We start from the raw sequence: 14,394 nt of genomic DNA on the forward strand, positions 1-14,394 counted from the left end.
TATCAACATAACAATTTCCTTTCATCAAGCCGTTAGTTTCTTAAACATTCTCTATTCGCTGTAATCGAACAAACTGTGATTTATAATAATGATACTAATCTAATCTATTAGAGTCTAATAGAAAAAAGCATAATGGGTTTTGCACCTTAACTTTCATGTTTATGGCCTGTGATCATTGTTCATCCACTGAACCTGCTCACTGCTGCAGTGCACTTTCTGGTTAGCTACACGGTACTGTACTGTACATTAACGCTCATGAGTCCTTCTGTAGTTGCTAATCAAAAATATTTACCTTGTGTAACTGTTTATTACTTTAAATTATCACATCAAATATATGGCGTATATGTAAAAATGTGTTTTTGTACAATGTCATGAATGCTATGTTCATGAAGTGAACCTTTTTTAATGCCTCTTGTGGTACTTTACTCACTAGTACACTGGTGTACTAGTAATGACAACTAGACATGTATCAGATTATATTATGTTAAAGATACCATTTAATATTTAATTTTTCTATTACTGTCACAACATTTCCAAAGTCCATAATTATCTAAAAAGTTAACTTCAGTGATACTATTTCAGAAAAAAAAAGATAAAAGAAAGAAAATAATCAGCAACACTTTCACTCTTCAGTTATTACAAACTGACTCTAAAGTAAAAAACACTTTCTCCGGTGGCCAAAAAATGGATTCGGAAAGGTATTTGAGATCTCGCCAAGATCAGGATGTTCTTTTCCATTTACATCTTAAAAAATGCGAGGTGGCCTTGAACCCTTCATGCCTGAATAATACTCCCTCACAGTCTGGATTTGCAAGGGGGAAATGATATTCATATCCTGAATATGTATTGTATCATTTGGCATCCTTTTTCTACGGCAAGCTTGTTTCCTTGCAATCATCTACTGTGTCTTGACGGTACATAAACATGTCTATAAATAAACAGCGTGATTTATTAAACCTGTGGTCCAAAGTTTTTGTCACAGTTGGTGAGTTTAGCTTGTGCCCACTGCGGCAAGAAACTCTATATTCAACATGTAAAACAGGTTGAACAGATAGAATGTATTGTAAGTGTATTAAAATACAGTTTTTTCTTTGTGTCCCTACTTTTAGACGGTTGTGTTTTTCATAGGGCTGTCAAAGCTAACTCAATAGTAATGCGTTAATGCAAATTTGTTAACGCATTAACCTGGTATCATCTGAAACTAGAAAACCTCAGGAATCCATTGGTACCAACCATGTCATATTAGCTTGTCGCAAAGGAGGCAATGTGCGATCAATTAATCATGTTTAACTATGGACCATCATGCAATTAATCACGATTAAATATTTGAATCGATTGACAGCCCTAGTTCTATTATAAAAAATCACACATTTCAGGTATCATGCAGCCATGGTGGAGGTGTGCTCTGACTGAAGTATTTCTGGCTCACTGAAGATCACAGTAAGTATTTATTTTTAATCAAATGTTTTACAGATGGTTATCTTGCCAGTTTCTCCTCCCTGAAGTAGGTGCAGTAGATCACTCTGCTACCCTAAAAGAATTTCATTAGTTTAAGTAGTAGCATGTTTCAGTGGCTCCTGCATGTCTGCTGTTATTAAGAATGAAATGTTCATGAGAATGCTGATTATTCAAACTTTTTTTTTTTTCTTTTTTGTAAAAATATCAGTATCTCTAGTGGTTCTCAAAACCTCCTGTACATCGCCTAGTAAGAACCATCTACACACAAGCTTTAAGATGGGGAAGGTTGGATACACCAGAATGATGCAGAGGAGCTTTATTGATTGATGCCTCTGAATTTATAGATAGTCCTGTACTAATAAAACATCTTTTTAGGGAACAAGTTCATTCTGTTTCAACATTAGAGACAGTTAGAGGCTATTTGGAAAAGTGTAGATGACTGACTACAATAGTGAAGGCTATAAAGAATCCAGTAATCGTGGGGTGAATAATCCAGTCACCAGATGTCTCCGCAGATCTGTGGCGTCTATATGCTGGCTTCATCACTTGGTGTGGAATATGAGGGGCCTCACCATGCCTGCCAGGACCTTGGGAAGCTGGGAGGCAATGACCTCCGTCATCATCTCTGGAAACTCCACTTTCATGGCGTCTGCCTGGATGAAGGTGCTCAGACAGAACAGGTTGACCTTTTTCACTATCTGTCGGAAAGAAATAAAAGAGACTTTCAAGTTTGTCTTTTTTACTCATTAAAGTAGCAGTTAGATTAAAGCGATAGTTTCGGTGTTTTGAAGTGGGGTTGTATGAGGTACTTATCTATAGTCAGTGTTACTACCTACAGTAGATCAAGGTCGGCACACGCCCAGTTTGGAGAAACAGACAGGAGTTACCGTATGGAAGCAATTACTGCTGTGGACGGGGGCAGCAGCAACAACGTATTATCACCTAAAGGAAAGGCTCACCTAAAAAAATTGATGTTCGTTAAGTGTATATTTCTAATATTTTTACTGCTTTATTTTACCATCACACAGCCCCTTCCAACAGGGAACTGAACTGAAAGGGAAACTTGTCTATACTCTCTTCAAAGTCACCAGACTCCGTTAACAAAAACAGTATATATCACTTTCAGTTCAGTTCCCCATCGGAAAATAGACTAAATATATTGTACACTTAAAGCAGCAGTGGGTAGAATTGGAGCAAATATGATTTTAAAAAGTTATTTTTATAAAACTATAAATCACTATATCCTGACAGCAGTGCATGAGCAGGTAATCTGAAAAAAACATCATGTGCCTCTGTGTCCTCCGGTGCTCCTTATGACATCAGCAAGATTTCACAGACCGGAGGAAAACAACCAATCAGAGCCGAGCTGGAGCCTTGCAGTCTCTGAGCAGCTGTCAATCACTCGCGAACTCCGATCAAATGGTCAATAGGAGGCGCTGATCAATTATGAATCAATATTCTGTTACTGTAATGCCTATTCCTTGCATAAAATGTTTTCAGAAACATCTTGTAGTGTACTGTTTAGCTGTAAAATGAGAAAGTTTGTGACCCGGCAGCCATGTTGAGATCAGTTGAGGAAATACCAAGCACCGCCCACCAGCCGGAAAAAACTTTCTCATTTTACAGCTAAACAGTACACTACAAGATGTTTCTGAAAACATTTGAGACTAGAAATAGACATTACAGTAACAGAATATTGATTCATATTTGATCAGCGCTGCCCAGTTTGACTGTTTGATCAGAGTTCGCGAGTGATTGACAGCTGCCTCCGTTGAATGAACAGCCAATAGGAACGCTCTCTCTCTCTCTGAAATGACCTGTGATTGGCCAAAGTCTCCTGTCACAGGCTAGATTTTTTAAAGCCTGAGAACAGAGCCATGAGGAGGAGCAGAAGTCTAGTTTTCTCTCGGAACACTTGAATTACAATATGCTGAAAGGTTATTATGCGATTTTTGCCCAATGATGCCAAAAACATTGTGCCTACTGCCGCTTACAAGTGGTATTGACTTCTATTTAGGTGAGCCTTTCTTTTACATGGCTAAAATATGTTTTGCTGCCGGCCCCGTCCACAGCAGTACGCTGCTTTGCTCCTGTCTGCTTCTCCAAACTGGGGCCGAGACGTCCGTCATCTACTGTAGGTTATACACCGACTATGGATACTGTAAGTACCTCACACAACCCCAATTAAAAACACCCAAACCGTCCCTTTAAGATGAAAATCAATGTTGTTGTACTCAGATCTAAAAGGTGAGCGTACATCATGCATGGCGTCCATCAGTTTGGTGAGGTGGTAGAACCGCTGTGAGCTGGACACCAAGCCCTTCTCCCTCATGTGGATCGCCTTGGTCAGCTCCCGGATGTAGTTTTGTCTCATGTCTTCAAATGCTGCCTGACTTTTGAGTCCCTCAAGAGGCACTGAGAACAGACAGGACACTTAGAGATTAAAATGTCTCTAAACAACATTCCGCACTTCCAGATGTAGAACAGTGATTCATTAGACAGTTTTAAAAGCTAAACAAACACTAAGGAAATGTAACAGAAATCCCACGCAACAATGATCGTAAAACTAGAACTTGATAGCATCTGCTACATAAATCTTTAAAAGGTCAAGTTAGCATGTACAACACTCCCTTTACCGCTCTACAGTAGAGGATCATCAGAGCTTCACATCTCTATTTGCAACACTGTAACCACTGAGTGTGGTTCATTCAAACAGGAAGGTTAACAAGAGGTGAAAAGTGTGTCATTTTGATTCAGGAAGTATTGTGGCTTTTTTACCTGTGTTGAGTAATATTATGGCTTTCATGCAGAGAAACTCCTCGCGGCTAACTTGGAGATTGGCAAACTCCTGAGGGATGAACTGTATCGCCAGACACAGGTCATAAATCGGAGATCTCCTCATTTGCTCCCTGAAAGACAAAAACATAAAAATGGTTAATGTTTCGGAACAACCGAGAGCCTCTTTTTCATCCAAAATAAACAAATAAAGTTATGACTCTTAATCATCAGGAAGGAAAAGCCACCTCTGTGATGATGGTTACTTACTGACTAAGAACCAGATCAGGTGCAAAGTATAAATATTCACTGGTGACGTTCTGAAAGGAGCGCCACCCAAGAGAGAACACCATCAGGTTCATCCACGAGTACTGGATGAGGGTCATCTGATCGGAGATCTGAAGGTTACGAAATCCTTAGAAAGAAAACAAAATCCTGTATTTAGTTGGGGTTTTTTTTCATATAGATGCAATCTGTCATAACATCTGTGCACTAATATTAGGGATGCACCAATACCAGATCAGATATCGGGCTGATAACTGACTCAAATAGCTGGATCGGATATCGGTGACAATGGAGCTGATCTATTAAAATTCAATTCTATGTTTATATACATGATATACTGGAATTTTATTTAAGTTTTGAACAATTTGTTTCTGCATTAAAAAGGTTAAATTGTAATTTCTTTTAATTTTGAAGAGTCGAGTTTTGCCAAGTTGTTGGTGTACAATTTATTATTAATTTAATAATAAAGAACAATTCAGTAAATTTATATCTATGTATTTAATTGTTACATTTTGTTTTACAAAGTTAGGAAAGTGATGTTTAAGTCAAGCCTGATGTTGTCTTGCACATAAAAGAATGATCCCAGTCACTTCCACACAGTGAGGCATACAGCTAATTAATTAAACACTGGTATTGGATTGGTACCCAAAGCCCAGGTATCGCTATCAGGACTGAAAAAGTCGGATCGGTGCATCCCTAACTAATATATCATCATACTCAGCACATTGGTTTTCCAGTGCTATATTTCTCAGCTTACAGCTTGATTTCTAAATATTTCAGAAAATGTTAACATTTCCTGTGATAAACTAATTATTATTATTATTTATTTGATACCACTTAGAATCACTTCTCTCATAACTAATATTCATGGCCTTCTATCTCAGTCAGTGTTTAAGGCCGAGACCTTCGGCGAGACCGGCCGGCAGATCCCCATGGCGACAACTATGGTGACCCTGAGCTGCAGAGCGCCGTTACCTGGCAGGGACTTGGACCACTTGACGATCCACAGCAGCTGTTTCTCACACAGCCTGTTGAGGCTGTTGAGCAGAATATGCGGCCCTTCGAGCTGGGTGCTGTCGTAACCGGAGTACACCATCTCCGGTTCGATGTTTTCCAGGATATTGATGATCTGTTGGGAGAGTTGCACCTCACGGATGCCTGGTATGCAAGACATGGAGGTCAAGGCCTGATTGTCGCTGGACATGGCCAAGTGGGACTGGAACATCAGGGACGGGGCCATGCCCAAGGCTTTCAAGGCCCCGAAACGCTTCAGCTTCCTGCCTGTGACACAAGCGCAAGGCCGGGTTAGATATGATGATAACACATCGCTGAGCTGTTTCCATCTATGCCAAGAAAATTCACAATTTTGCAAAAGGATCTTGTTTAATTTGTCTTTTTTGATCTGAGCCCTTTTAACATTCTCTTCGATGCTGATCATGAAGGCTTAGTGCTACATAAACAACCAGTTTTATTTCTGTCATATGGGTGCATTAGCTCCGTGTTAGCGTGCAAAAAAGAAAATTGTACCTCCGAGCATCATTCCCGCTTGATAGCACTTTCGGAGGCGACACGCAGGGCAATTTTTCCGCCGAATTTTGTCCACAATGCAATCATTTCGCCCGGCGCAGAGGTAGCTGTGATGGCCTGTTGAGCAAAAGGGGAACAGACAAAGCAGGCAATTTTAACAAGCACTTGATTTTCAAACATGTAAGGAGGAGGAGAGGCACGTAATGAGGGGGGAAAAGTGTTGAAGGGGCTCTTGACTATTAACATGGCTACTCCATCTGCACCGAGGCGGTGTTCTCAGGAGAGATCTAAAGGAGAAAATTAGATAGAGGCAAGGCTGTGAGGACAGAGTGACATGGCCATGGTGAGACATAGTGGCTCTTATATATCTCACGTTGAAAGATAACAAGGAAAAACAAGTCCGAGACGAAGAACACAGTGAACACTGGTCAATGTGATACTGTTGGTAATGACCTCTAACGACTACCATAGAAGGTCAGTCAAATTTGATGCGTTAACTCCTTTTCAATGCGATACAGCGTTCACTGTACACTTGTAATAGCTGACATAATATTTAATCACAGCCTGTAACATCTCCTTTAATGTTTTTTATTTAATTTTTCTCATCTTTTAGTTTATTTGGTGGGAACACTGATTAACAGAAAGAACTTAATAGGTTGGCACCGGAGACATATTTTTCATTTTCATTTACAGGCACCCTAAAAAATCAAGTTTGTACATTATACAGCATGTTTAATGTAATAAAGTAACAACAGCAGGCATGAAACTACACATGCACCAACAGAACACAGGCAATGGAAAAAGGTTTATCATAGATTGGAGTGGGGAAATGAAAACCAAAGGAGGAGCGCAATTAAAACAGTCATGCACGTTTGATCAGCTGTCACTGGCCAAATGTTTAAAAGCATCTTGAAATAGAATACAATCTGGGAAATAAAGCAGTTAAACTGTCTTCTGTAGCTGATGGCTTTATTCCCTACAGCATATGTGGGAGGCTTGGACAATATTTGACTGAAAGCGTATACAAAAATAAAAGAAAAGGAAACTTTGTGTAAAGAACGCAACATTTCCAGAGGCAGATAACAGTTTGTCTTTGCTCACCTTCGACTGCTCTTTTAAAAAAGACTTTGCAGCTCCCGCAGGTTAAGACTCCGTAGTGGCAACCAGACGCCTCATCCCCACAGATCACACACAGTCTCTGAGGTGGCATACTGGAAAAAGAAAAGAAAAAAAACATACATTGGTGAGCTCATCAAAGAAGCTGAATTCATGAAAAAACTTCAGACAGGTCCGTGCCATCTTAAGCAGAACACCTTGATTTTAAAACGTTTTACAAGTAGGTGAAATGTACAATAGATCAGTGTTTCTCAAAGTGAGGTCCAGGGACACCCAGGGACACGTGGCAATCTCAAGGGGGTCCGCAGAATAATTAGCTATAAATTATTAAATGATGCTGTATCATTTAAAAGTGCATATCTAACAGATGGGGACCATTTGCGCCAATTAAAACAAACATATTGTGTCCATTACTCCCACCCATGTTAACTCAGAAACTCTGTTATGATTTTTAATTTTTAAGTTAATTTTTTAAAATGTTAAGCATTTACTGAAAGTCAGCATTAGACTGGTAAGTTTACATGTTTGGATTTATTAGGACTTTTCCAGTATTACTACTGTTCATTTTCTGAAAGATCACTTGTCTGAAATGTGGGCTGTAAATGCTGTCAAGTTGAGTCCAAATGCAATTAGAATAAAATTGCCCTCTGTTTAATGGTAGGCTATATTAATATTGAATAACATAACATTACATTATAACAATAACATTTCAAATTTCCCCGCTGTGGGACTAATGTAGGATTATTTCATCTTATCTTAACATGATTCAAATTGAAATGTGTTTTCTGTTTATCACTATGAAACATGTCTGAAGTATTTAGGTTGAATTGTTTTAGAATATAAATAGTTCCATCTAAGAGTACAAATGGTAATAAGCAAGACTTAATCGGTGTTACGATTAAGACAATTTTGGAAAATGTTCTCCCCTGTGAGGGGTCCCTAAAAAGTTTGAGAACCTCTGCAGTAGATCAACTGAGTTTGATCCTTGAGAACTAAATGTTGCTTTAATTAAGTCTAAACTCTGATTGGCTTGTTTAACCCTTGAGTGAATTTAAAGCTTATTAAAGATGCCCTTGTGTTTGCAAGGTAAGACTGAGGGACAATTGAGGACCCAGAGTTTAGAGGGAGTAGAGCAAGAGATGGTTACAACTTGTTTTAGGGTCCAAAAGTGACCAAACTGAAAACAGAACAAATGTGATCAGATCTTCTCTCAGCCTTTTGAACTTGTGTTCAATACAAATGAACTTGATTCATAACGTTTCCAAGAGAGACATATGTCAGTTTAGATATAGAGACATGACTCCTTGTCAGATAACAGTTTGTTTTTTCCATTTGCTCTGACTCAGAAATGACCAGACTGACTTACAATAATTACTATCTGATCATCAATGTATGTAGCCTATAGAGGCCTAAGATCTGGCACAACTGTACTGAACTCCAACTGTCACACAGTCATGTAGCATAAACTTACATTCAAAGTTCATGGGTGACCCAGTTTTGATTATTCATATTTCCATCACGGTGAAGGTGTGTAGTAATGAACTAATTACCCGGGGAACATGGAGAAAGGTGATGAGTTCCTCTGAGCCAGGCCTTGGTTCTGGTTCTGGATCCCATCATAGCCGCTGTGAGCGTACGGGTCCTCGGTCCCCCCTGCTGAGGGGCACCAGTACTGGGGCTCAGCCGGAGACGTCTGCATCTGCCAGCGGGGAACCTCGCTCTTGTACATGGACACATGCTGCTGATGATGCTGCTGATGCTGGTTCACCTGCTGATGCTTATGCTGATGCTGGGCTGGGGACAAGCCAGACCTGGAGTCAGTCCTCACCTGGCTGAGAGCCCGTACCTGCTCCGACTGGTTCAGCTCGATCATACAGTTTTGAGATCCGTCCAGGACCGGTCGAGGAGCCGCAGCAGCAGCCGAGGTGAAACTGCTCGACTCCCCGTCACTGAGCTTCGTGTCGCTGTCACAGCAGCTGTCCAGAGCGGCTATCTCCGCTGATGGGTCGAAGCTGGAGCAGGACTGGTCCATAATCACAGAAGGCTCCTTCTCATCTTTGATGAACTTACACGCTCCGGATGTCGGGGACGGGTTCAAACTCGCGCGTGAATGCAAACTTTCGGCTGTGGCCACATTGGTCCTCTGCAATTTGACAAAGTTGCCCCAAGACACCCCGTCACACTTGAGATATTCACCGCTGCGGTCATAAAAGTGTTTGCCATCTAGCATGGTACAGTCTTTCAACACGGCGCTGTCGCTGTTTGTATTTGACCCGTGGAACAGATAGCCGGCGGTGCCGAAATGACGCACGGAGGACGACATGCAGGTTTGGGACGGTGACTCGGTAGAGAATCTGGTATTAATGTACTCGGCTTCAATCAAGTCACTTACTCTTGAGTCGGTGGAATCAGCGATGGAAGTACTGATGGTGCTCATCCTCCCGGTTACTTTACTGTCCATGTTGTGAGCGCGCAGCACACAGTAGACGGGAGTGCGCTCCGAGGTTGGACGGTGTGTGAGGAGTTGGACGCTGTGTGAGGAGTTGGACGCTGTGTGAGGAGTTGGACGCTGTGTGAGGAGTTGCTGCTGCTGCAGAGTCTGTCCACTTATCCTCCTCCCAGTCGACACAAGGCTGTGACTACGTCTTTCTTTCACATACGAGTCTATTCCCTGCAAGTTAACTGCTGTTCAGAACAAAGAGAAACAACTTTTAGCCTGTTGATGGTGAGGGATTAAGGTGCGTAATTATGAGCTCTTTCACAAAATCAAGCCGGCCTGTTTAAGTAGATTCAAGTATGTTCTGGTTGGAGGTGTCATGTTTCACAGAGTTCCAATAGCTTTCCTCATTCAGACCAAACAGCCAATCGTCCAAAGGATGCCAGAGGAAGAATCAATGCAGAGAGCCTGATGGAGAGATGTATGGAGCTACAGCACACCTACAGGAAATGAGCCAGCCATTAGTCTCCACCCTACTGGTCATGAATGAGGGACAACATGACGACATGTTTGGCCAAATTAGAAAATATTGGTGCCTTTTGAAGATGAGACAATGAACTACAATGCTTTCTCTAAGTTACTTACGCTAAATTTTGGCGAGGAAAAACTGGCATGGCCATTTTCAAAGGGGTCCCTTGACCTTTGACCTCAGGATATGAGAATGAAAATAGGTTCCATGGGTACCCACGAGTCTCCCCTTTACAGACATGCCCACTCTATGATAATCACATGCAGTTTGGGGCAAGTCATAGTCAAGTCAGCACACTGACACACTGACAGCTGTTGTTGCCTGTTGGGCTGCAGTTTGCCATGTTATGATTTGAGCATATTTCTTTATGCTAAATGCAGTACCTGTGAGGGTTTCTGGACAATATTTGTCATTGTTTTGTGTTGTTGATTGATTTCCAATAATAAATATATGCATGAAGCAGCATATTTGTCCACTCCCATGTTGATAAGAGTATTAAATACTTGACAAATCTCCCTTTAAGGTACATTTTGAACAGATGAAAATGTGTGATTAATTTGCTATCAATCGCAATTAACTATGGACAATCATGTGATTAATCACAATTAAATATTTGAATCGATTGACAGCCCTTTCTTTGTTATGAGTGAGTTGTATCTCGTGTAGCTATGAGAATAGGGTTTGTTTGTAATGAAGAAGCAGGTTGGAGAATCAGAGGACCAAATTATGTCCGTCCCATTTGTGCTTTGTTTTAATTTTACATCATCCAATCGAAGTGACTGTGAGCTGTTCAAGTAAGTTAACAGAGGGTTATGTAAGGTCTGTAATAATGTCAACGCAATTCATTTCTGTTTAATTTTCAGATGTTTTCCATTTTGCACATTTCAAATTCTCAATTCAAACATTTTTGTTGTTTATTTGACCAAACGCAACAGCCATTGTGATAAAGTCAAGAATATTTACCATGCGTCTTCTGTATGGTGGTCCTCTGTGGCACCCTAACCTCCTTTCTACTTGTCTCATTTCTGTAATCTTGGTGAGATAACAGATAGCGTTTCACTATTCAAGTTAATCAGCTTGTTGATGCATGTGCTTATGATGCACACGTAGTCCTTGGCCCTATCTCAGACCTACGTCATTTTGTCTGACAATATCAGAGGGGGATTCTCATTCTGTGGCCTACATAATACTTGGATAACTGTTTCACATTCAAATCTACATGATGTGTTCGAATGCTGTAATGGCCTACTTTTCAGACAAGGCTTTAATCTGTAAATGTGACGCTCATGGTAAAACAGCCAGTCTTCATTTCTTCTCCAACCCCCTATCTTCTGGTACTTTTAGATAAAATGTCTACTATTGCAGACACTTGCAGACTGATGTTCATCTTATAGGAAATAATAGTGTGGTTATTTTATCAGTGTTACTGTTGTAATGAGTGCCATGTCCGTCCCTTAGATTTCCTTGGTAGAAATGCTTCCCAGTAGCTCTGTTCACGGACTTGACAGCTTTACTTTTCTGGCCTGACTGCAGATGGAGGTGAGCTGTTTGTCTACCTGACAGGTCAGACTGTTCTCAGACATTAGCCTTGCTTCAGAGCCAGCGTGGGAGAGCACAGCAGCCTGTGCTTCGAAAAAAACATAAACCCCCTCTACTCCATGAGGTGAAGATAATCAACACATTTTAATTGTGTGAATTAAATATTATGCTTCATGTTGATCGCTTGATAAAACGCAACATTCAAAAATCTAAAAGTTAATGTCCTGTAAGAAAATTAAAAAAACCTGTTGATTGATTTGAAGTTACCTCGTATAACTTGATATTCACAGAGGTAGTAATTATCAACAAGCTTCATTTATATTTATGTTACGTCTGACTTATGAAGCTGCCACTGACAAATCCAAACATACGCTTCTTTTTTTTTTATCTGAACTGCTTTTTTTCTCCAGATGGAAAAATCACCTCTAAATCAAATCATAGAAACAGCTGGTAGCAGGCAGCACCATCATATGTTAGCAGTCAGTAGTGCATATTAGTGGAGCAGAGCCTGTGCAACAAGAAAAAAGTTCCATTAGAGCCACCATGTGATTAACTGTACAGATACATATGGACGAGATAAATTTACACCGAGGGGGGGGGAATCAAGGATGTTAAAGGGGACATATCATGCTCATTCCCAAGTTCATACTTGTATTTTGGGTTTCTACTAGAACATGTTTACATGCTTTAATGTTCAAAAAACACATTATTTTTCTCATACTGTCAGTCTGCATATACTTGTATTCACCCTCTGTCTGAAACGCCTCGTTTTAGCGCCTGTCTCTTTAAGACTTCCTCCCGAAAAAGGTCTCTGATTGGCTTGTGAGAAAAATATGGTACCTTTGCAAAGGTAGTTCTCATGCTGTTGGTGGAGATACTCAGATGGGGGGCGGGGGGCCGGTATGGACAAACCCGGCTTTCAGCCGAAAGCGTCCATGGTTGCTCGTAGTAACTTAGTTAAATGGTCAGAGTAGATAATAAACACAGATGAGTATGTATTTTAAATGGATTAAAGTCAAATTGAAGGCTTTTATGAGGACAGCTACACGTTCTGTTCCTGTTTTCAGCTGCGGTCACTACGAGCAACCACGACACATTTGGCTGAAAGTCAGTTAACACGGTTAGCAGACACTTTCTACATGTTCTGTTTGTGATGCCGACCAATAAATGATGTTCACTTTGTAAAAGAAAGGGGGAAAAGAGAGAAAAAAGACAAAATTGCCCTTTTCCACCCTGACCTGGAAAAGACGGTGGGGAAGGTGAGGAGATAAATGAGACACACCTGTGAGATGGGTGGAGAGGTAATCAACTAAGAAAAGCAGCATGGAGGAGGACAGAGAGAGGAGTGAGAGTAGAGTTGAAGGAGGAGATAATTTAGGTTGAATTCAGTTTCTAGACATCTTTGTACCTAAAAGAACACAGTGACATATATATATATATATATATATAAAGATATATATATATAATATATTATATATATATATTATATATATATATCTTTATATATATATATATATATATATATAATATATATTATATATTATATATATATCTTTATATATATATAATATATATATATATATATATATATATATTATATATATTATATATACATATATAAAAGTAAACTGAGCAGTAAAGGAGCCAAGAACTGGCTGGATTCAATAAACGCTTGGACAACAAGGCACTGCTGAAGGTGTGCTGATCCCTGGAGCAGGTGGATAACTGGATTCCTGTTCAGCTTGGACCTGTTTGGACTACGGTGGTCTCCTTGTGGCCTTTGTTAGGCCATCAAGATTAGTCTTTTTTTCTGACACTCTCCAGATTTCTCCCTCTCTTTTGTTAAATGACTGACCTTTATCTGTCTATCTATTTATGATTGATGATGATTTGAAGGATATTTGTTTTTCTTATTTGGACTCAGGATTTGAGTTTTGTTTTTCTTGATTTAATGAGCATTTTGTGTGTAAAATTGTTTTGAATGTGAACCGTACTTTTTTGACTTGATTACACTATTTGGGCTAAATAAAGCCAGATTTAACTTGATAAAAAATAATTGATGTTTTGTTTATCTTGTGCCTTTTGTAGCGAGGCTAACAGGCTGTCCGGGCTAGCTCTCAATGATTTCCAGTATTTTTGTTTTTTAAATGACAGGGTAGAAGTAGTGATTATTCTCCTTTCTGGCACCCAACTCTTATTTTGGATATCTTAAGGTTAGAACCTACACTACAACTTTATGGTCATTAGGTTGACCTAGTTAGAGCAACTAATGTTATATTTCACAATAACACCAGAGTTAGTTGATTGAGATAATTTCTTCTGTCGGACCACCGCAGCCCCTAGACAGTGCCTTTAGCCCATTAACATTAGCTACGCTAGCTAAGCAGTGTTAACTTAGCTGATATTACTTGTTTCACCATGTCAGGCTAACGTTAGGCAGCTGAGAACTGCTATATCTTCACGATCTCCTAGACATCGGTGTCAAAAGTAACGTTACATAGAAAGTAGGGCTGTCAAACAATTCAAATATTGAATTGCGATTAAATGCATGATTGTCCATAGTTAATCGGGATTGATTGCAAATTAATCGCACATTTTTTATCTCTTCAAAATGTACCCTAAAGGGTCAAGTATTTAACACTCTTATCAACATGGTAGAGAGCGAATAATGCTTGCTTTATGCACATGTATGTATATATATTTATTATTGGAAATCAATTAACAACAC

The 14,394-nt window shown here is 39.8% G+C and overlaps 1 protein-coding gene across 1 annotated transcript; it reads right to left on the bottom strand.

The window, feature by feature from the left end:
- Positions 1-458: 458 nt before the first annotated feature.
- Positions 459-10,038, bottom strand: pgr (progesterone receptor). Its single transcript, XM_037776178.1, has 9 exons — positions 9,705-10,038; positions 8,712-9,666; positions 7,147-7,256; positions 6,046-6,162; positions 5,494-5,799; positions 4,504-4,648; positions 4,237-4,367; positions 3,716-3,873; positions 459-2,156 (listed from the first exon to the last, which is right to left on the bottom strand). Exons 2-9 carry the CDS (start codon positions 9,620-9,622, stop codon positions 2,001-2,003), a joined length of 2,034 nt encoding a protein of 677 aa, XP_037632106.1. The 5' UTR covers positions 9,623-9,666; positions 9,705-10,038; the 3' UTR covers positions 459-2,000.
- Between the last annotated feature and the right edge of the window lie 4,356 nt (positions 10,039-14,394).

The sequence above is a fragment of the Sebastes umbrosus genome, chromosome 7, assembly GCF_015220745.1.
Source record: "Sebastes umbrosus isolate fSebUmb1 chromosome 7, fSebUmb1.pri, whole genome shotgun sequence".
In the NCBI taxonomy this organism is placed as follows: Eukaryota; Metazoa; Chordata; class Actinopteri; order Perciformes; family Sebastidae; genus Sebastes; species Sebastes umbrosus.

Coding starts and splice junctions, on each gene's coding strand:
- pgr (XM_037776178.1), bottom strand. CDS start 9,622: ATGGACAGTAAAGTAACCGGGAGGATGAGCACCATCAGTACTTCCATC. Junction 7,257..8,711: donor CCTTTCTCCATGTTCCCCGG/GTAATTAGTTCA, acceptor TTCTTTTTCCAG/TATGCCACCTCAGAGACTGT. Junction 5,800..6,045: donor AGCGGGAATGATGCTCGGAG/GTACAATTTTCT, acceptor CTTGTGTCACAG/GCAGGAAGCTGAAGCGTTTC.